Source organism: Bombus impatiens, unplaced genomic scaffold (genome assembly GCF_000188095.3).
Source record: "Bombus impatiens unplaced genomic scaffold, BIMP_2.2 scf_0217, whole genome shotgun sequence".
NCBI lineage: Eukaryota > Metazoa > Arthropoda > Insecta > Hymenoptera > Apidae > Bombus > Bombus impatiens.
The window spans coordinates 3,603,142-3,627,275 of NT_176636.1; the positions used below are offsets into that span (position 1 = coordinate 3,603,142).

Here is a 24,134-nt window from a genome sequence, read left to right on the forward strand (position 1 = left end):
TTTAATCCGTTTCTCTATCGGTACGTTTTTTTTTTTTTTTTTTTTGGTTAACGCTAACGTTCCTTGCATTTGCGATCATCGCGAAAGAAACTGAGCATACGTTTCATTCACGTGCTATGTACATGGCCAGCTATAGACTTTAGAACACATTTATGACGTAGTAATGAATGAAAGACAATAATCATTTATTTGAGAAAAAGTAACGCGTTAGTACGGTGATGTCTGGAAATATTATCCAGACTTACTTATCTTTAATGTGACTGTAATTGAACCTACGAATCCTTATCTTTACAACTTTTTACCGATTCGCCAGTAAAAATGATCGAACGTATAAACTTTATCGCTCGTCATATTTCTTTCGCCGTATCCATTAAATCGTATCCGTTAAAGCCCGCTTCTTGATACCAGGAAAACCGCATGATACGCAAGTTCTACACCGATCGTATTGCGTATTACTATTTGACATTAACAATTTTTATATATTGAAGGATTAAAATTGGAAATAAAATTACTATATATATATACTCTATTAGTATATATTAGTATATAGATTAGTAGTTAATTAATATATATATGTCGGGTTAGCGTCAGGTTTAGGGGCGTGTAACGAATCTTTATTCGGACTAGCCATCGTTCTTGTGCAACAAAGATTATATTTACTGGTATAAATATGATTTTTACAAATAACCGTGATGACTAAACACTCGAGACGTTAAAGACAATGTTCCTAGGTTCAATAACGAATCCACGGGGTTAATCAACGGGGCAACGCTTTGTTAAATGTAGAATATATTTTGGAAGCACAAAGTAACGTTTGCTGTGACGCTCGGTACAATACTGCACGTAAAGACGATGTGAAAACTCTCCAAGGTGATCGTAGGAATAAAAGACCGATGGAAATTTTCCTCTCCTTACGATCGCGTTTGTTCGTTGCATATTGGCCGGGGATACCAACAAAATTCCAGTCGCCGTTGCTAGGTAGACCCGCGTAGAGCTGACATCGCTCCTGCTCGGAGTTTGATTGTTAACTCCTTCCCGTGCTATTTAGTTCGACGAAACTCGGGCCCAAGCGGTAAACGCGCGCTAAACAGATCAGACTAATGCTCGCAAATAGCAACTAACATTCAGTCACGGTCGTAACGGGCAAAAAACAGTCCGCGAGCTCGGCTTGTTATGTTTACATTTAGCCCAAGTATCTGGTCGCGAGTCAGACTCGCGATATTCGTGTTTGGGCCAAAATCTTCATCGCGAGTCTGACTCGTGATATTCGTGTTTGGGCCAAAATCTTCATCGCTAAAGTACGAGAAGGGGTTAATAAACGAGTGTCCCGCAATATTGGCACTTCTCTGTTAGGTAAAAACGTTCATCCCGTGACCGTGGCTACGTCCGGCGACCAGTTGTTTCATCTCGAGCCTAAGCCCACCGTCACAAATTTGGGGCAAACATAATCGGATTGAATCATAACAACTACTAAGTTTTATTATTTAAGTACAGCTATAATAGATAGTCTAGACTAAAGTATTGGAGATTTTCCCGAAATTCCAAAAGAAATGCCCCGATGTCCTTTCATCTCCGACATATATATATATATACAGGGTGGTTGGTAACTGGTGGTACAAGCGGAAAGGGGGTGATTCTACGCGAAAAAAGAAGTCGAAAATATAGAATAAAATTTGTTCTCTTTTTTTTTTAATTTTTCCATCGAGACAACGATCTATAGTGAGATTCGTTATAACGAGACGTGTAAAGTGCACGCGTACCGAGCGAAAATTCAAAGTCGATTTTCTCGAAAACAAAGCCTCGAACGAAAAATTGTTATTCTATATTTTCTACTTCTTTTTTCGCGTAGAATCACCCCCTTTCCGTTTGTACCACCAGTTACCAACCACCCTGTGTATATACTCTAATACTAATTACTATATATATATATATTACTAATACTAATACTAATTTTTATTGACGCTGATGATGTAAAATCGCATTAAATTCGAACATACATGTAAAATCACATTTACTGGCAGAAATCAGAAGATCTATGAACATGGAATTATGACACTGCCTGAAAGATGGCAAAAGGTCATCGACAAAAACGGACAATACCTAATTGAATAAAGTTATATTTTTAAGCAAAAGTTTTGAATTTTCCCTCTTATTTAAAATACTCAGTCGCTTAGTTGCCAACCCAATATGTCGCCATAGAGCGACGGCCAGGCACATTTATGCAAATTTCTACGAGGATAATGAAAAGATAAAACAAGGATTTGTTTTATCTATGGAATATTGTAACAGCTACTGGTATTTCGGCTGTTTTATATATTTTACGCGCGTGATGCGTTTTCTACGAACTTTTCCACCTTGAAATTTCCCATAGACGCGTAAAAATGCGCAGCCTATTGCCGCGGCATATTGATATAATCCTGGAGAAGAATGTGAAATCAGTGGACGTGGAAGCCGCCAATGTTCCAACGATAGAAAAATTTAATTAGCGAAGATCGGCGCAAGGACATTGAAAAAGGGGCGGCGGTAATAAAAAGGGGAATGCAAGGACAATGGCAAAGGGGATTACGGCAATCAGAAGTAGCGATGCAAGGACACCAAAAGGAGAACAAATTTCAATAAGGGGAAGGTGATAAAAAACAAAAAAAAGAAAGAAATTTCCGCGATAAAACGAAAGGAGGCGGGAACGTTTGAGCAACAAAAAAAAAAAAAAAAAAAAAAGTCACTGCGAGGTATCAAAAATGAAAGAAACAGAGATACCGAAATTTCAGGGTAATAAAAGGGGGAAAGGAGTTCCGCAAGGACGCTATGGGTGGAATGGAAAGTGGTAAAGAGAGAAACAGCAGCGCGGTGATTCGAGGACAGAAAATAGAAAAAGGTGATTAAAAATGCACATCGGCGGAGATATCAAAGGTACTTGGTACAAGTTCCAATGAAAGAAACAGAGATACCGAAATTTCAGGGTAATAAAAGGGGGAAAGGAGTTCCGCAAGGACGCTATGGGTGGAATGGAAAGTGGTAAAGAGAGAAACAGCAGCGCGGTGATTCGAGGACAGAAAATAGAAAAAGGTGATTAAAAATGCACATCGGCGGAGATATCAAAGGTACTTGGTACAAGTTCCAGCATAGAAAGAGAGGGAAACGACTTGAAACGACTTTGCATGAAAATAAAATTCCTATTCGTAGAATATTCGACGATTTTACCAAGTTTCAGGAAGAAATGAAAAAAATAGCAATTTCAAATACGACGGATGAAAGTTGAATTAGGAACTGGGTGGATATGAAAACCTAGACACGTAAATAGCTAATAATGGCAGTTAGTTTGTATACGTACACTTGTACACGCTTTGCGCACAGTTACGTGCAGAGAAATTAGGTCTAATTCTAATGTAAGCGGGCGTAAACTATAAACGTAACGTGGGAAACTTTACAGCGGAAGCACGAAACCGGTGCATCGTAAGTTTGTATCTTCCTGCCGATCCGTTACAAACATGTCTAACTTGGCCCGTTGATAATTCAAAAAGTTGATAACCGATAGCCTGCGCTCCCATCAAGGTATAATATTACGAAGCGTTATGGTGCATCCGCAACGATGCTTCTGGTTCTCTACCATCGATGAAGATAGAAAAAGAAAGATAAAACACCATTGCTTCCTTATCGGACGTTGCTTTCGTTTCTTTTTTTTCTTTTTTTTTTAATCGAGAGAAGAAATTGAATACGAAAGAGTAAAAAAAATTGTGCAAGGTCGTTGAAATCGCAGTACTTTTTACGCGTTTTATCGCTTCTTATCTCTTTTACTCTTTAGTTCGTAACGCGAGGTTAACAATGTTCTCGTATCGATGAAAATAAATAGCTGGATCGCTTCGTTTTTCCTTTCGAGAAATATTAGAAGAATCCGCTACGAAATCATCGTGTTCTTCTTCAAGAAAAATGAAAATTCAATTCTTCTTTCTGAATTTACGCTTGAACAGACAGCAGAGATTCGAAAGAAAACTGCAAACAAAGTCTAAGGTCGAATCACAGTATCCTCTGAAGATAATTTGCAAACATCGAAACGAGTCGCATGACGTTCGTATGAGTCACGCTTGACATAGTCTTCGCCATCGTAAGAAACAATAATAGAAGAAAAAGACAAAATAAAAGCGAAATCTGAGAAGGTCAAAGACGAAACGCCAAACAACGGTGAAACAATAAGGTAAAAGAAGAAAAGAAAAAAAAAAGGAAACAAAAGAAGAGCAGAAGGAACAAAGTCCTCGGTTTCAGAGTTCATCGGGGATTAACTAACTTTTCGTCCGGTTTCTAGGGTAAACTAATTTCGAGGACGTGAAACGAGTCGCGCTGTTCATCATATAAACGCGAACTGTGCGACAGCGAACGGTCGAACCACGAATCCGAGGACAGTCTGTCCAGCTGCTTAACTGTAAACAGGCCGATTTAACCTGACCCAACCTATCCTACAAATCCTTATTAGAGCGACACTTGGCTAATTGCGTACCAGTTCTATTGTGCAAGAGGTCCGTACGGCGCGAAGTGCTCTCGAACTGTTACGAGGTTTAGATAAAGCGATAACGAATGGCTCGGAATACTGTTTGTCCTTTAATGAAAACTCCTGCTGTTTGGAAAACAGAGCCGTTACCATCGTTCCCTGGTGATCATAATTACGCGTTCACGGGCTCGTTTTGCGTCTCGTGGAGCTATTTTTAACCGGGTCGTGCATAACGCGGTAAAGTCGAAGAACGAAACGATTTCATGGTAACGTTAATCATTCCGTTTCTCTGCGAATTCCTACGGCTACGCAAATATTCTTTGCCCTTGCCGGAACGTGAACTCTTAAGATTCTAACGGTTGGAAATTTTTACAGACGGCGAAATTCTTCGGATTACCAGCGCTTTCACGTGGAATTTTTGCAAATTATCTTTGCAAGAAATAACCTGGTTACCCAGATGATCTACTCGATCGTTTCCAACTTATCGTTTTTACGCCTTTCAACGGAGATTAAACGACAAGTTAAAGGAACGCGAAACAGTCAAAGGTAACACAGTTGTCGTACGTACTTTTATTACAACTTTGACGAAATCACTTGGAGACGTTTCGTATAATACGTGCGATACATTCGGAGAAATCTTTCGCGATAAATGTCCAAGTAGGTTCGCGAGCTACCGACAGTGTATGTCGAGAGTTTGTTGTTTAAGTAAATTCGGTTATCACGTTAAAAGCCTTTTCGATCTGCTCTTCGTTTTACAAAGGCACAAAGTAGATTGGTTCGGTGATGGTCAGCCGTAACAATGATTTAGCTCCGTTGTATTATTAGGAGTACACTTAACGGAGCAAGGCGACAGCTAGAAAAATGGATACGGAAATTGCGACCGCAACAGCAACCAAAGACCATGCTTTGAAAACTCGAGAAATTTCGATGCGTTTCCTCTTACTTTCCGGTTAATCCAACGGCAACCAGGTCACCGGTTAACCGTGGCCTGTGAATCCGGCATTAAAATATGCACGGAGTTCCGTAAAACTCGACTGATTATGAAAAGAAATTTCCATTGTAAATTCTGTTTATCTTAACTTGCGAGTTATTCCACTTACGTTGCCTCGTTACGTTGGGACACAGGCTGCGGAGATTATCTCTCCTCCGGTTTTCCTCGACCTTTCGTTTCTTTCATTCTCTGTGAGTCTTTTTCACAACCATCCCACGATATATAGACGTAACGAATAAATATGTATGAAAATTTCAACAATTTCCCCTTGACTTTTCATCGCGCCGATAACAACGATGTTTGTTATATGACGAATACTTTTCGGAGACTCGTTTCTCCTTGCAGATCTTTGTAACTTTTTAAGATACTTTTAAGATAGCTTTTGTGTCTTTTTAAGATACTTTGCAAATAATCAAGGCGAAAGCAACGATCGCGCTATCGATGAAATTAGATATGGAACATCGTCGTCTCTTTGCTTCGCGTTTCCTCGGTTTTTCCACGAGATATCTATCTGCTCCTTCGCAGACGATCAAACGTACAATTTCTGATGAATTTTTTCAACGAAATTAGTTGTAAATCCGATGTACAGCGAGGTTTCAAAGTTAGCGGATGTAACATCGTTGGAAGAAGAAGAGCGAGGTGGAAGATTTCGCATGCCAACAGAGATAACTGTTACGAAATCCAAAAGTTTTGGACATTTTCGTGGAAGGAAATTGGAAGGAAATGCAGAACGAATTTCTGAGAGGGAATTTTGGGCGACTGACACCGAGCAAGAAGTGCTAAATGTTTTTGCTCGTAGAGAGGCGAGTCGGCATGGAACAGTCGGTAACAAAGCTGTCATCAACCGAGCAAGTTGAAATCTTGGCATTTCGAGCCATTTTGAAGTTAACTCGTGTCACGAGCAGACTTTGTACTTTCATCTTCCTTGAGTTTAACATCTTGTGTAGTTGCACGGGCTGACTTACGGTATGGGCTTGCCCGTATATCTCGCTATAACTGCAGCCAGAGTTGAAAAGAGAGGGCAACACGAGAGACAGCCTATTTACCGAGCCGTCTATCGTCGGCAAATATTCGGAATATCCGGCTTCGATCGTTGAATTTCCGTCCTCTTGGGCTGCGATCTAAAGAAATCGAAAAACATTGCTGCTTGTTACTCGCAACAGTCTCCGCGTTGCGCGCAACATGTAACGGATTCAAAGAGAAAACGAGAGCAGCTTTGTGCCGGAAAATATCCGGTTGCGATTGTTGAATTTTCTTGCACAACGATTGCAAGAAACTAAGAAACGTTATCGCTTGTTACTTGCGACAGTGTCCGCGTTCAGTGTAAAATGCAACAGTCTCAAAGAGAGAACGACAGCAGTTTTGCGCCGGAAAATATTCCGCTCCGATCGTTGAATTTTCTTGCACAACGACTCGAAGAAACTAAGAAACGCTATCGTTTGTTACTTCCAATAGCCTCCTCGTTGTATGTAAAATGCAAGTGTTTGAAAGACAGAACGTAGAGGGGAGTTTTTTGCCGGGAAATATTCGGCTCCGATCGTTGGATTTTCTCGGAGAACGATTCACAAAAATTAAGAAACTGCTTTATTTCCGATAGTCATATATAATAGATTCAAGAAAGATTTAAAGAGAGAAAGGAAGAGTTTCGTGCCGCAGATATTCGATTTCGATCGTCGAATCTTCTTGCAGAAGTATTGGAAGAAATTTAGAAATATTGCTGCTCGTTGCCCGCAACTGTCTCCACGTTGTGTGTAAAATCTAATAGATTCAAAGGGGAGAAAGGAGGAGCTTCGTTTCGGAAAACGAGTTTCACGGAAACGAAATCTCGTCAAGGACAATTAGAAATTGACGGAAGCGGAAAGGAGGAAACTGGAAGAACACCGATGGATGGAAGTTCACAGGGGACGAAGTCAGCAGTACCAATAACGCTTGCAGGAAGTCTCTGGTTGAAATTGAACGTCTCGCTGCCGAATGTGTCTTACATAAAGGGCCATGTGTATACGTGTGCGGGTGCATCCGTGCATGCACCTACTTCTACTGGGTGATCTATTTGCTTTTAATGTTTCGTCTGGTTTTAGTATTGTCGTTGATACTGCACGTTCGAGAAACAGGAAATTCTTCGCCACGTTGGGTTTTAATATCGCGTACAAACAGATCCGAATGAATTACGATGTAATAATACAAACCTACGATTGCAACTGCGCTCTATTTAAAAAATTTCAGGGTTCGTTAGTGAAATTTCGAAATTTGTTCTTAACCGTGAACCTCCTTTAACCATTTGCTTACCAAGCAACTTCGCTAAATAACTTTCCGTTGTGGCGGATGGCCAAGACTCGGCAGGAGATCTATGTCTCCGATGTGCCAAATAATTGAAACGCTGATCGGTAGCTCGTCGACAACCTTCTTAGGTAGAAGAGGTTCGTTATGAACAAGCAAATACGCATGCCAAATATTTCTTCTTCGAACGATGCGATGATAAGTTATCTCGTGCATCGTGAAGTTCGCAGACCGCAGGTTAAGAACCGCTGAATTGGCGTGCAAAACACCACCGGGTATCGCTTAAAAAATATATCTTAAAATCTCGTAAAAAAAAACGAGCACAAGAAAAATTCTTCTCGCCATTACGTACTCGCTGCTCGAAACAGCGTAACTTTTTTCCCTCCGAGAAATTTTTCCATGCAACACCAAGCAACGCTGGGTATTTAACTGTGCCGTTTCTCACGACTCACCCTATATATCCATATATGCGCGCATGTACGCGGGCCAGTATATTTCTTCGAATTTTGGTGTTCGTCCAAATTGGATCTCGCGTATTTAGTGGAACGACCATGCTTCCGGAAGGAGTTCGTAGGTACGCGGCGTGCACCTACACGCAGATAACGGGTGTACGTACATCTAGAATGGGGCTACAATAACCGCGAAAACGAATGGTGTTTTCTTCTTGCCAGCATCGCCTCCTTCTTCTCCTCCTTTTTCTTCCTTCGAGGCACCCAGCCGAGTGCTTTCGACCGACCATCTTTTCCACTGGTGATCTCTGCCCAGCCACAAAGTAATTCCGAGTTATTCGGTGTATTCCATCGAATTACGCCTTCGCCACACTTTCTTGTAATAATCCGGTCGAATCGCTTTTGTTGCTGGAACGTCAGCCAAGTAATTTCCGAAGGAACGGAGCGGCAAGAAAAAGGGATGGGAGGGCGACGTTGACGAAGGTCCACGGGATGGAGAGGCTGTTATCGCGAATACCATTCAACGGTGCAAATGATTATGTTTCCGCGGATCCATCTGTTCCAGGATTGAGTTTGCAGAATTTCTTTTTCAATCTGTTTGCCGAGTTTATCGGCTGCTCCGAGCACAACCGCGTTTATTATTCGAATATAGCGCATTTTTAAATCGCGCCACTATTTGGTTCGGCTTGTCTCAGGACGAGGTTTATCGAGTTAGAGGAATCGTCTATGGTGTTTTTCTTAGCAGCATCCTTAGCAGGTCCGGTCAAACGACCGATTTCGAAGCTTAATTTAAAATAGTACGTTCATTGTTACTTTTTTTGTCCGTCTAACTTTGTGTAAATTTTTCTATCGACAAAAATTGAGAAATTGATTGATTAGAATAATACGATAGAACGAGTTAGCGTTAAACGTAACAGCGTATCGAAGTTGCACTTTCGATTTGCACTTCCACTTGGTTCGATCTGTGTCTTGACAGATTTTCACAAAATCTTTTCTCGTACTTGCCTGGGTTCGAACGATTTTTTATAAATGAAAGTTTAGCTTCCATTCGTTGATATAATTTTCATATTTGTCTATACGTATTTACAAGGCATATAATATCGAATATATTATACACCATCTTGTAAATATATACCAAAAGGATAAATAAATATATTCCAAGGTATATAACAATCGTGGAACGTCTATTGTTAAATTACGCCGTGTACTTAATACACATCTACGATCTTCCTCTCCCAATTAACCCGCGACTTGATGCATCCGCCGTGAAATACCTAAGCTTAGGCTTAGGCTTACGGAGCAGCATGTTCTTTGGTGTACCAAGTCTCGCAACCTGATTCTACGATCCAAAGACCAAGCACAAAGGGAAAATGTATTCATAGAGGAGGCTCGCTATGATCACGCGAATGCTGAAAAGGTGGTTGTCATAGCGTTAAGTTGATTCGTACGATATTGGAAACCGATGGGAAAAAATATATTTGCACGTTTCTTTGTACGGCCGACCTAATTCTACGTTCAATTCGCGATACGAGAAGAAGAGGGAGGAGACGATGGAACAGAGTTGCATCGCCGGTCACCGATACTTGGTTATTTGTTCACTCTTCGCTGCATGTGTTCCGACTATGGATTATTTCTCCTTTTCGAAAATAAAATCCTTTGACGGCAATCTTTGTCCCTTTTCAAAGCTTATTGGACGCGCCGACTAATCAACTGATATTATTCTTCGTATCCTTTATGCGATCGCTTCTTCTCTTCGATTTCTATCGGGTTTATCAGTCATTCGTTTCCACCTACGATTGGTATTTTTAAATTAATTCGCTTCGCTTCTCTTTGGCCAATTGCTAAACGTCGGATTAATCATCAGCCGTGAAAACGATTGTTATACGAATAAAAGAGATTATTCGATCGTCCGATGATATCGGTCTTTCTTTTCCTCTTTTGAGTCGTGGCCGAAATAACCGTAGTCAGGCTAAAAGCTCGCGATATGCTTTCAAAGATTCAGACTCGGCATCTTTCGCGGTAACCCTCGCCGTATCATAGAAGTCGGGCCCACTTCACCCTGGAGACCCTCGTTTAACTTTCCATAGAGCCGCCGAGCAATTCGAACTTAATAAAGAACGTAACAACTTTTGGCTCAGCTTGAAAGTGAAAGTGGATGGCTACGGTGGTAGTATAGAGATAAAAGAAAAAGAAGAAAAAAAAAGGAGAAAGAACTAAGAGAAAGGATGGGATCGTGATCGTAGATAAAATTATATCCACTAGCTGAACTACGTTATCCTGTTTAGTCGAAGTATTCCACTTTAGTTTTGAAACTGTAGAAAATTGAAGTCTTATCATTCTCTTTGTTTTATCTTTATTTTTTGGTCATTGAAAATCGCACGGTATGGGGAATTAATGGCACACAAGCGAAACACGCTGTGGCCAAGTTAGCTTTGAGCCACGTTGGCGAAATTGCATTGTCGTTTGCAAGGTTAGAAGACGATAAATTCCTGGCGAGCTTGTTGCTGCTTCTTTCCTTCACGTGCGGTGAAAAGCAGCGTCGAGGAAAAATGGCTTCTTGCCTGTAACATGACGTAAAAGAGCAACTTAATCTCATAATATCCGCGACGGACCTGGCCGGGAATTAATCTCGTAAGTAATTAGCGACCCTCGAGGCGAAACGGCCAATGAAACTGCCTCTGAACAGATTATCAATAAATGTGGGATCCGATTGTTCATGAAAAATCCCCAAGTTCAACGTGAAATGGAACGCGCAAATTGCTCCGCTTTGATCGTGTTTTCCACTCGGTTAATTTTTCACATCTTTCTTCATCCATCCAAATTGAAGTACACGTCCCTTCGATGCCAAAGATTATCATTTTCGTTAAATGGAATAGTTGGTGAAAATATCTCGGATATCGTATGAATATTTCGTTACTAGGATCATTTCAGGATTAGAATTATTTTAAACGATCTTTCGGATTTTTCTTTCCATTAATATATAGTAAATTAATATCGTTAAAATTTGAGAAATAATATATTATATTAATTTATATTTATATCGTATTAAATGGACGATTAATATTCGTCGTATACGTAGCTATATATCAAGAGTTGAAAGTTCAGCAAGTTTTTGTGTAAATTTTCGTGAGATTACATCTATCAGATATTTATATTTAGTATTTTAATTTTTTCGTTATTAAACGTATTTTATCTGTGATGAACAAGTAAATTGATCTCATTAAACGTTCTGGCTAATAACTACAGAGTTACATAATTCGACATGAATTGATTCTCAAACCTATGTAGAGTAGCTGGCAAAAATATTTGCATATTTACTATAGAAAGTTGTCATGTTGTAAATTACACGAAAATAGCAGGAAGCTTGGTATCGAGATTAGTCGATCCTCTTTCGGTTCTACTCTGCTACAACATTTCTCAAGTTTTCTCATTTTTTATCCGATCAGAAGAAAGTTTCCTTCTCTTATCGGCGTGTTTGCATACAGCAAGCGTATCTCTATTTCGATGTTTCTTTTTCGGTCGCACTGTCGCGTTCAATTTGGCGAGATCGGCGCGCGGAAACTCGTTTGCATTAAATCGGATCGAATCGAGCCGATAACATTTTGATCGAACGATTCGCGTGTAAACGAATCAAATTGAAACGGCGCGACGAACTCGAAGCAGCAGCATAATCCGTCGCGAATAGAAGCAAATTTGCCGTAAAGAATTTCATGAAAGTCCATCTGTCTGGCGTATTGTTCCATCCGTTTGAATTCTTCGCAACCGCCAGCAATTATCTCGCCTCTAATTACGTTCGTAAGCTGAACCAACATTCCAATGTTTTTAATTCGATAACGAATCCGTAAATTTTTTCAAATTTATACATTCCAGCTGGAAAATGCAGATTTGAAAAATACGAAAAGGTAGGATACCATGAAGTTCACATTTGAAATTTAAACGACAAGTTCGTTAAAATTTAATAGCATTTTTTTCTTCTCCTCGTCTCTCTGTCGTCGGCGGGTGAATATTTCGTTCGTTCTAGCTAATCGACGCTTGTATTTCGCACTATCCGCGAGATACGTTTCATCGACAGCGCGCAGATTCATGGTTGCGAGAAATACCATGTTTTACCATGTCGAAGTCGTAGCCTGTTCATCGGAACGCAGGAGACCGGGTCATACATCGCCGTGGACCGAATCGTACGAAATCAAGCGAAAAGCTAGTGGAATATTTTTTTACGCTCGAAGATAGCCACGAAGCGTACGTTGCGCGTCCTCGTTGAAAATTTCGACGTCGATAACCACTTTAATTAGCAGAGACGGCAGAGCGGATGAAATAAATTCACGATAATGAAGTTAATTAGCGAATTTTCCGCGTTCGAAAAATATGGTGCATTAAATTAGCGTAGATTCAAGATGGCAAATATTTTTAAAAATCGTTCTTGGTACGCGTGTACGTCTATAATCGTGTTACGATCGACAGAAGAGAGAACGCTATGTGAAAAGGGCAGAATAAAATTTGTCCATACCGTGCGTCGTTTTGGATAAAATAAAATTTGGTAAAATTGTTTGGTGCACGCGAATTTGGTTAACTGTCGTGTAGGTGCGAGCAAACAACCAGCGAAAGGTGCAAAATGTCGAAAGTAATAGAAAAAAAAAATGTAGAATAACGTTTTTTTCGTTGTAAGCCTAGTTTTCAAGAAAATTGAATTTTCCCAAATTATTTTGAACGAACTTTCAAATTTTGTTCTATGCTTTTTTACTGATTTTCGCACGCAGAATAACCTACCTACGTAGATTGATTAAATAAACCATTAGATTTAATTAACTAAATTAGACGTATTCAAGTACGTTTCAAAAATCCTCGAACTCTGTTCTCTCGAGAACGAACCGTCATACGGTAAGATGTTTCCTTATATTTTCGACGTATTTTTCCACGTGAAATTGCCCACGCTGTCGATCGTTGCACGATTTCAGACACCCCGTATGTTACTTTTCTTTACGGGGAGGAAAAAGTTCTGTTTGCGTATGAAACGACCGAAGAATCGTTTGAAATGCGAGATGGCCCCGTTTCGACTCGATTTGTTCGATTTTGTTAAGCGTAAACAGGGCCCTATAATCGCCTTATAAAGCTATTGTGCCTGTGCAAAATACTCAAGTCGTCCGATTCTTTGTTATTTGTTCTCCGCTTCATTTCACGTCGATTCGACTCGATTACACGCGTGCACGGTCGCGATCCGTTATTTTAATGTAGGAAAAAGAAAAAAGGAAAAGTATAATTTCTCCCTCGTTTCAGCTTCGTGTTCAATTCGATTCTGTTAACAAGTGTAGGAATGTTCGAGAAGCTCGTACCGTTTTTTTACTATACATTTGCGTATAATAGCGTAACATTGAAGAGGCGCTGCTTTTATTTCGCTCGTTATAGGAAGCTAAGAACAAACGTTCAGAATTCATAGGCGAAAGAAGCTTCTTCTTTCCGGAGATTTTCCTCAGCGACAATGCCGAATCGATGTATCATCGATACGCGAAATACGAATTCGCGCGTATCGTAGAAATTCATTATCAGAATCCTAGTTATCAGAAAATATTACTGGACGTTTCGTCGCTGTGTTGAAAGTCAAGACTCGTTTAAAGTACATGGAAGAGAAACGAAATACTCTGGAAGCTCGTAAAAGCTATTCGAAAACAGCTCGTTACCGAAGGAGACGAAAAATTATTTAACAAACGGCGGGAAATTAAGAAATTCTAGTTAAATCCCTGTGGAATTTTCGCTATGAATTTCCCCGAACAACCTAATGCACACTTTCCTCCTTTATATCTTCTATAAGCTAAATGGAATTTCGAAAAATGAAATGGCCAGGCAGAGTGAAAAAGACATAGCAGAAGTTTGAAAAGCGCATCCTTTCACGGCAGCTTCGTTGCAAGCGAAATAGCAGAGTCGCAAAGTCGAAATTTCTCGCATAATTATTACACAACCGCGCTAGCCTCCTATGTTTCTAGTTATTTCAAACAGTTACCTTCACCACGACGTTACCTTTCAACGCCGATGATGTCGCGAAAAAGTGCATTTCGCGATTACTTATTCATATTTAACAACTTGCATAGGAAATTTTTCAGCCGTGAAACGTTGGCCTGCGACCAGTGCATTAACAATATGTACCAAGCTATTAACATGTATTACACTGCGCGCGTACGTGTTTGTACAGAGCGCTTGTGTAACGATATGCAAGCGGTTGTTAATAGTTGTCGGATTTATCGTGGGTAAAACTGTTGTCATTGAAGGAGCTTTTAAACGCGTTTGTTAAAAGCGGTACAAGCGGTAACAGTTTAGTTGCAAATACTCGCTGTATAACGTTCGCCGAAATCGTAGAGCCAGATTCGTTTGAAACATTCATTGCCGCGAAACGTGGCTGAAAAGTGGCAATCACGTAGCTTTTTATCCTATTGAAATATTTCTGTAAGTTGCTGAAAGGTCTCTATGTGTGTTTACTTTTTTTTTTCTCTTTCTTTTCGCCCCCTTCTTCCTCCTCTTCTCCTCTTTTTTTCTTCTGCTGGTTACGTTCGCCGTTACCCGCGTCCGTAATTTTCACGAAAAGCGGTGCCACGGTGATAAAACGTCTGGCGAAAAATACTTGACCGCGCGTGCACCGCGAATACTTGTGCCCTCACTGGCTCGAAACTCCGCGCGACATATCAAACAGAAAGGAAAAATTGCTTCGTGTTGATTCACGAGAACTGGGTTTTTTCAGGCCGAGTAGTTTTGCCGAGCGCGAAACAATGCAAAGTCTATTTGCCGGCGGGACATCCGATAAAGTAATTTCGTTATCTTGTGTTTGAATTCATGCTCTCGAAACGGAGAACTTTGCCGGGAAAGAGTAAACAGCAGTGTCTTGACTGCTCGAGAATATTAATTACGTCGCGCATTTTACTCTCAAACAGACAAGCTGCGACGCGATAAAGATGATAAAATTGAAGTCATACACAGAGTGATTGATGAAAATATTCGTACGCTCGGTGTCGTACGCTTTTAATCTGTCTCGATGTTAATTCGTATTTCTAGCTTGTCGATAATGTTTGTATTAGATGTTGCATCGATTATCAGAAATTTCCTATACGTCACGCGTGTTCAATATTAAGAAGAAGAAGAAACCTCGTCATCGAAGAAGAAGAAGAAACCTTGGTCATTGGCGATGAGAATGCTCGTAAGATTATTATCTTACACGAGTTTCGTTTCTCCGTTTAAAGAGCGTTACGAAAGTTTCTGCAAACGTAAATGTATCGCGTGTGGAAGCTTAGAGATATCCATCCCATCCAGGACAAGCTTTCGTTCCATATTGATCAGAATCAGTTTAACAGAAACTCTAAAAAATGGAGATTACACAACAACTCTGTCCCAAGAATTCTAGAAGCGACAATTCATATCAACCTGCAACGAACGAAACAAGTTAATCGTTGAGAACGCGCATTGTACGATGCGTACGTTACTTGGACTAAATACACGCTGTTTCGAAGGAACTACGCGCAGTTGAAGTTTTACTCGGAAAAACGTTTCTTGCGCACCGGCGTAACATACGTAATATCTCATTGAAGATTGTTTTTATTCCCGTTGGGGAAACGTTGCTCCTCGAACAGAAAATTACAACGCGGCTACTTATTACGTTTTTCCACTTTCTAATAGCGTTGGTCCATACATTTCCTTAATCTACGCGCGAAATAAAAATTCCACTTATCGCGTGCGCGTCGCAGCTCATTTGGAGTGGCTACAATTTCCGCGCGATTTAACGTTTCATTATACATTTTAATTGCGCGTTTCACCGGCGTTTGCATCGCCGCCATTGTCACGTGCGTGGCCGATGCCTCGTGAAAACAGGACCTTCTATCGGCAGAAATGTAGCAACAATGGCAACCGCATGGACAAACGCACTCGCTGCGAAAATGGAACAATGATCCGTGAAACGTTGGGCCGGAACTGGTCTGTAACGTCCATTCTACCAGCTCTGGCACGATTTCGAGTCGCCGTGCTAAATTCATGGGGCGAAATCGACAAGATTCGACCAGAGCAGTTGCATGTTGCATATGGGATATCCAGGCGCGATGATTTTGGCGCCAAGAAATTTAACAAATACGCAGCGTGGTTTGCAGTATCTAAAAGTTGTAATAATGATCATTCGATGTTATGATGAGCCTGTAATTAAGTACGTGATCTAATCGCAAATAATATTTTGCAAAATCAACTTGCTCGTTCGTTACAGATATTACACGTTCTTGACCGTTGATTCTTATTGAGCAGTGTTTGTTACTCCTTAAATATGGGCAATCCGAGAATCTCGTCATTTAAACCACACGACTAAACATTCTCTGTAGCAATTTAAAAAATATGGTTCAAACCAACTGGTAATTATAATTCTTCTATGTCAGAAAGTTATTATATCGCATTGTTGTGTAATATATTTCAAGCTACAAACTGCTATACTGGATGTTCTTTATTTTTTAGTGAAATCAAGATTTTAGTTTAATTAAAGTACATGAAAATCTAATCGCAAATAATATTTTGCAAAATCAACTTGCTCGTTCGTTACAGATATTACACGTTCTTGACCGTTGATTCTTATTGAGCAGTGTTTGTTACTCCTTAAATATGGGCAATCCGAGAATCTCGTCATTTAAACCACACGACTAAACATTCTCTGTAGCAATTTAAAAAATATGGCTCAAACCAACTGGTAATTATACTTCTTCTATGTCAGAAAGTTATTATATCGCATTGCTGTGTAATGTATTTCAAGCTACAAACTGCTACACTGGATGCTCTTTATTTTTTTAATCAAATCCATTCGTAATTGCGACTTGGTTGAAAAATGGATTTCCGATCACCTTTATTCCGCGAAAATTTTAAAACTCCATTCTCAGTAAATATCAGCACCATATCCGGCGAAACAGTAGAGAGAATAAACGATTTCTGCATGTCACTTACGAAATGACGGAAAGATCGTTCCCGGCATTGGCGTTGTTTACTTCAATGTACCGTGTGTGTCTAGATAGCACAGTAAGTACTCGAGATACTTAAACCGAGCCAGGGAGTAGAGAAAATACTAACAAAGATTTGATAAACAGACTTTTACTCGCGTTGGAGCCTGCGATATCGAGTTTCAGGAAAAACTGCATACTATATGTCCTGAATCAATGCCGCGCTGTGAAACGCGAAAACGCGAAGACGCGTTGACATTGGTTCGCGAACGTGACCAGCGAATTTTGATTTTGGTGTTGAATCGAAATCGAGATTTTTCTTCACATTTAAATGTGGTTCAGTTAAATGTGCGTAAAAGGCACTGCGTGGCTTGAAATCTTCTTCTTCGATACCTTTGAATCTTTATGTACCTGAATTCGCACCAAGTACCTGAGTTCTTTAGTACTCGAACATCTATAAATCTGTCAGATATCCGAGTTACCAACGCTACTGCGACTCTCGAATTTCTAGATTTCTCTGTGATATTTCGCTCATTTCTTCAAATGTATTGTAACGCTAGAAAAATACAGTTGGGTAGAAAATGAGTACCGAGTACCTGGAATGTCGGACTCGAATTCTTTAGATATCTAAATTCCTATATTTAATCGCACCTCAAGGTATCTAAATTTTTGTGCAATTTTATTGTTATCTATCTAAATCGTCAAATATTAAATTCCAACGTATTTAAAATCTCAGATACCTGAGTTCTCATACCATGAATTCTTAGGGTTGAAATTTTTAATATTCCTAGGTATCTCTAAACAGAAATTTTCAATCGAAACTGTCACGCAACGTTTCGTTCTCTGTTGCAATTTCGTATAAAATTATTGCAAATGCAAGTAAAATCACGCGAGTAAATCGACGAGACTAAACCAGCGCAGTTGCTCGTTGCACATGGTGAAACTTCTCCTTTCTACGGGATCTAAGCGCGACGATTTGCCGCGGCGAAGAAAACCGAGTACGGCCGAACTCTGTCGAACTGGCACTCGCGTGAGAAAGACTGAGAAGGAAGGAGTCGCGCGACGTACGGACGTGCGATCGTACGCGCGTGTTCGATTGCCAGATTTTTCCTTCCGAAGCAACCGATCTCCATCGATATCCATTCAGTGAATCCTATTTAAGTGATACGAGAGGGCTGTATCGAGTTGGATTAACCAGTGACACGTCGAACCGCTTAGATGCCGTTTCCAGTTCGTTACCTCCGACACGTGAGCGTTCACTTTTTCTTACTTTCTACGAAAATGCCGCGTTATTCTTTAGCTGTCAGTCAAATTCACCTTTTCTCGCCGATACGACGCTAATTCCGTGTTGTTCGATCGACTTAATGGAACGAGGTTATCTGCGTTCTTCTGCATGTACGAGCTAGTTATTTGCAAATCGGTCAACTCTACGAAACAGAAAGCAGAGAAAATTGATGACATTGTGCGAGACAAGCGTCAAAGTGTTTTGACGTTAAAATTAAAAAAAACCTCAACAATTGGAGATATCGCGTCTTAGCCTGTGAACGGCTCGTACGATGAACCGGAGACACGCGTTCCTCTGATTTTGTCAGACTTTTTACGAACGATTACAGAGAAAAGTAGGCATTTCCCTCGTTGCTCGATTAACGATTTCGAAAGTCAGGCATTTTTCATCATTTGGCCTGATTAAGCGAGCGTAATTTAAAACGATTTTCATCCAGATGCTCGTGTATATTAGCAAATGCGGGACGATTGTTTAATTCTAGGGAGGTTCTTGGGAATTTTATCGCGTCGTTAAAATGGTAGTTGTACGCGTTATAATTTCGTGGAGAATTTCGCGATTACTTTCGTATGCCAGGGAATTTCGTATCGCGTGGTCGTGGCGCACGCGCGGTCGCTTACTTTTTTCGCCAAATGAATCCGATAGCTATAAGCAACGAGACAGGAGAAATTACATATTGATATATCACAAGTAAACGATATACGTATTTCTGCTCGACTCAAACCAACTGGTAATTATACTTCTTCTATGTCAGAAAGTTATTATATCGCATTGCTGTGTAATGTATTTCAAGCTACAAACTGCTACACTGGATGCTCTTTATTTTTTTAATCAAATCCATTCGTAATTGCGACTTGGTTGAAAAATGGATTTCCGATCACCTTTATTCCGCGAAAATTTTAAAACTCCATTCTCAGTAAATATCAGCACCATATCCGGCGAAACAGTAGAGAGAATAAACGATTTCTGCATGTCACTTACGAAATGACGGAAAGATCGTTCCCGGCATTGGCGTTGTTTACTTCAATGTACCGTGTGTGTCTAGATAGCACAGTAAGTACTCGAGATACTTAAACCGAGCCAGGGAGTAGAGAAAATACTAACAAAGATTTGATAAACAGACTTTTACTCGCGTTGGAGCCTGCGATATCGAGTTTCAGGAAAAACTGCATACTATATGTCCTGAATCAATGCCGCGCTGTGAAACGCGAAAACGCGAAGACGCGTTGACATTGGTTCGCGAACGTGACCAGCGAATTTTGATTTTGGTGTTGAATCGAAATCGAGATTTTTCTTCACATTTAAATGTGGTTCAGTTAAATGTGCGTAAAAGGCACTGCGTGGCTTGAAATCTTCTTCTTCGATACCTTTGAATCTTTATGTACCTGAATTCGCACCAAGTACCTGAGTTCTTTAGTACTCGAACATCTATAAATCTGTCAGATATCCGAGTTACCAACGCTACTGCGACTCTCGAATTTCTAGATTTCTCTGTGATATTTCGCTCATTTCTTCAAATGTATTGTAACGCTAGAAAAATACAGTTGGGTAGAAAATGAGTACCGAGTACCTGGAATGTCGGACTCGAATTCTTTAGATATCTAAATTCCTATATTTAATCGCACCTCAAGGTATCTAAATTTTTGTGCAATTTTATTGTTATCTATCTAAATCGTCAAATATTAAATTCCAACGTATTTAAAATCTCAGATACCTGAGTTCTCATACCATGAATTCTTAGGGTTGAAATTTTTAATATTCCTAGGTATCTCTAAACAGAAATTTTCAATCGAAACTGTCACGCAACGTTTCGTTCTCTGTTGCAATTTCGTATAAAATTATTGCAAATGCAAGTAAAATCACGCGAGTAAATCGACGAGACTAAACCAGCGCAGTTGCTCGTTGCACATGGTGAAACTTCTCCTTTCTACGGGATCTAAGCGCGACGATTTGCCGCGGCGAAGAAAACCGAGTACGGCCGAACTCTGTCGAACTGGCACTCGCGTGAGAAAGACTGAGAAGGAAGGAGTCGCGCGACGTACGGACGTGCGATCGTACGCGCGTGTTCGATTGCCAGATTTTTCCTTCCGAAGCAACCGATCTCCATCGATATCCATTCAGTGAATCCTATTTAAGTGATACGAGAGGGCTGTATCGAGTTGGATTAACCAGTGACACGTCGAACCGCTTAGATGCCGTTTCCAGTTCGTTACCTCCGACACGTGAGCGTTCACTTTTTCTTACTTTCTACGAAAATGCCGCGTTATTCTTTAGCTGTCAGTCAAATTCACCTTTTCTCGCCGATACGACGCTAATTCCGTGTTGTTCGATCGACTTAATGGAACGAGGTTATCTGCGTTCTTCTGCATGTACGAGCTAGTTATTTGCAAATCGGTCAACTCTACGAAACAGAAAGCAGAGAAAATTGATGACATTGTGCGAGACAAGCGTCAAAGTGTTTTGACGTTAAAATTAAAAAAAACCTCAACAATTGGAGATATCGCGTCTTAGCCTGTGAACGGCTCGTACGATGAACCGGAGACACGCGTTCCTCTGATTTTGTCAGACTTTTTACGAACGATTACAGAGAAAAGTAGGCATTTCCCTCGTTGCTCGATTAACGATTTCGAAAGTCAGGCATTTTTCATCATTTGGCCTGATTAAGCGAGCGTAATTTAAAACGATTTTCATCCAGATGCTCGTGTATATTAGCAAATGCGGGACGATTGTTTAATTCTAGGGAGGTTCTTGGGAATTTTATCGCGTCGTTAAAATGGTAGTTGTACGCGTTATAATTTCGTGGAGAATTTCGCGATTACTTTCGTATGCCAGGGAATTTCGTATCGCGTGGTCGTGGCGCACGCGCGGTCGCTTACTTTTTTCGCCAAATGAATCCGATAGCTATAAGCAACGAGACAGGAGAAATTACATATTGATATATCACAAGTAAACGATATACGTATTTCTGCTCGAAGCACATAAGTATAGTTCGCGTCTGTAAGTCGTTATTGGTTTTAGTTAGGTTTTTAATCCGTTAGGAATGTCGAAGTTACACGGACGAGTTAGTCGGGCGAAGTTGGTGTTGAAAATTCCTTTTTTCTTTTCTTTTTGTCTTTTAAGTTTACCGACGACGAATCACGAATAAAAGCAATTCGACGTTACGCGCAATGTCGATGAGAGTTGTATAGCGTTGCAGGAATTATTGGACGAATCATTTGAGAAGGCAGTTGTGAGATGCGAAGCTGTAAATAGTAAAAAATCACTTTGATCTTGCTCGAACTTTGTTTGAGTACGAATACGTTTCGCCAAACGATTCGGATTGCTTTTGCATCTTTCTTTTTTCGTTCTTTTTTTTTTTTTTTTTCGAACGACGATCGTTATTGAGTATCGATTCGTCGTACTAAAACCCTTTACTCATTCCCAGCTGGCGCAAACATCCTGTATTTTCAATTTTCTATTTCGTTTCTCGTTACTGCTTATTAATATTTTATGATTTCTCGTTAATCGAGAAGCTCACGATAAATCGAGAACCTTTTTTTCAATCTCGTAAACAACAATACATTTCATTAGTCAGAAGTTAAATTCGTAACGTGGCCTTTTTAGTCTCGTTATTGATTACAGTATCTTTATTTTCATCCGTACCGACAGTATTATTGACGATACCAAAGTATTATTTTGTTTACTTTCGGAGAAAGATCAACGTGGATAAGGATTACTTTCGTTACGAGCTGTTCAATTTTTAATAACACTACAAAACGTGCTATCTCACGGATTGATCCGTTGTCATTTCCTTATTTCGTGTAAGAATCACGTAATTTTATCCTGTAACAGCTACCACGAGCTTAAATTACTCTCTAACTATCGTCGTGCGCTTCAAGTGACGTCAAAAGCCGCAGGACAGAGCTATGTATATTCCGTGAAACACCGGCTTCAACCTCTTAGATTAATTAGGTAGCTTAATTTTTCATTTCACGTGAAATCTCGTCCAATTTGCGCGAGTTATTCGAAAGTTGAACGGACGAAGAGATAAAATCGCCGGAGGATTTAAAATCCTTTGAAATAATCGGCAGCTTAAGTTCTCCGCGTTATTCGGAATTTCATTTAGCTTGTTAGGATCATTTTCGACTAATATACCTGCGAAACTTTATATCCGCGATCCTTATCTGTCCACTGTTTATGTCTCCAATGATTAACGATCGATCCTTTCGTTTAATTAGAAACCTCGAAACTCTGGTAAACGCGTGTATAAAGCAATGTACAGAACCGTGTACGAGTATTTGAACGTTCAAAACTTTATATTATACCGCTTCGCGTTAACTACCGTTGCTATCGATATCTACTAGCCGTATATGTTTGCCATTAATAACGTCAGAAGTGAAAATTGGATGGAAGAATTCCGCTCGAAATACATTTTACATTATTTGCAATGATACACACGTGTTCATCTTTGGTCGATTTGTAGTAACGGTATACGCGAATCTCATCAAAATATGCAAATTAACGACGAAAGAGTAATTACGAGCAACAGTAATCACCTTTTTGGCAGCGATCAACCTGAGGCTAGAAACCTAAATTAAAAAACCTATCGATAATGTATTTTATTACTTGCTATATATATATATATATCGTTATATGTAACTTGCAACTTAAATATCTCCGATTATATTAACACCGGAAGTTTCCGTCTTAATCTTTTGCGTAATCGTCTTATCATGTTCCTTCGTAGCATCGTGAGTGAAACTTCAAATCGTTTTCAACGATAACATGAACTCGATATGTAAAAGCTCTCTATGGCAAGTGTTGGAACGCTTTCGTGGGCCACCGTACGTACACGTCCGGTTAATAAATAATTGCTTGATCAGCCAGTGCTTTTCATACCCTTGACACCGAATCCGATAAAACGATTACATGGAAACAAGTCGTAAACGCGAACGAGGGGGAAAATACATGTTACGTGAAACATTCGCATTCCTGCGAGACCGCGTTGCAAACTCAATTGATAATGACGCCACGGGATACGCGTCTCCGGATAGACAACGGTTTTCACGCTGTTCGCAGTTCGATTTTCCGATTCTATGAGAAAAGAAAACATCGCGGAACCCTCGTGTGTCTCGTTTGCATGTAACACCGAAGCTTATCGAACGAAAAGTTGCAGCATTTCGTGCATCGTTTCCGTTTTGAAATTGGTTTGGTTTGCGAATCTACGCAATTACATATCGAGTTGCGTTGGTTTCGGTAAATGCTGGGATATCGGTTTTTCGTGAAATTGCCGGTGCTCCGATTGTCCGAAATTAGAGTCGAACGAAGAAGCTGTACAGCTAATCATACGGAATAATGCGATGTACAAAGCGAATTATCGAAACCAAAATATGTAACGATGTTGTGGATCGAGTTCGGTTAATTACAGGCCGATATTTATGATAGGTACTTTGGTTGGCCAGATACATTTTCGAAAAACGGGTATTATATCTCGCTAGCACTGGTGGGATCAAGTTCAATATGTATTCATGAATCCAATGTTATTTCCAATACGAAAGTTTCGCTTCGTGGAAGCCGTTTGATAGTCGTAAGAGATCATGTTGCGTTCTCTGTATTTAATTTATTTTACATAAGCAGATTCGAAAAGGTCCCAACCTGTAGGAAAATGGGACCTGTAGGAAAATGGCATATAGGAGTCCACTGTGCACTTTGACGTTTCCGAACGTGT

The 24,134-nt window shown here is 40.1% G+C and overlaps 1 protein-coding gene across 6 annotated transcripts in view; it reads left to right on the plus strand.

The window, feature by feature from the left end:
- The window catches only part of LOC100748212 (venom dipeptidyl peptidase 4), a 310,210-nt gene that overhangs the window by 5,163 nt on the left and 280,913 nt on the right, over window positions 1-24,134 (plus strand). The window contains exon 1 of one of the 6 annotated variants that reach the window (XM_033319883.1): window positions 4,948-5,029. The exons of 4 other annotated variants lie outside the window; for them this stretch is intronic. Coding sequence is in view for 1 of the 2 variants with exons in the window: in XM_012383457.3 (XP_012238880.1) it covers window positions 20,620-20,649 (30 nt within the window). In the remaining variant the exon portion in view is untranslated. Of the gene's footprint in view, window positions 1-4,947; window positions 5,030-20,492; window positions 20,650-24,134 lie in introns of those variants that run through there. One more of the 6 variants, XM_012383457.3, reaches the window with a different exon arrangement.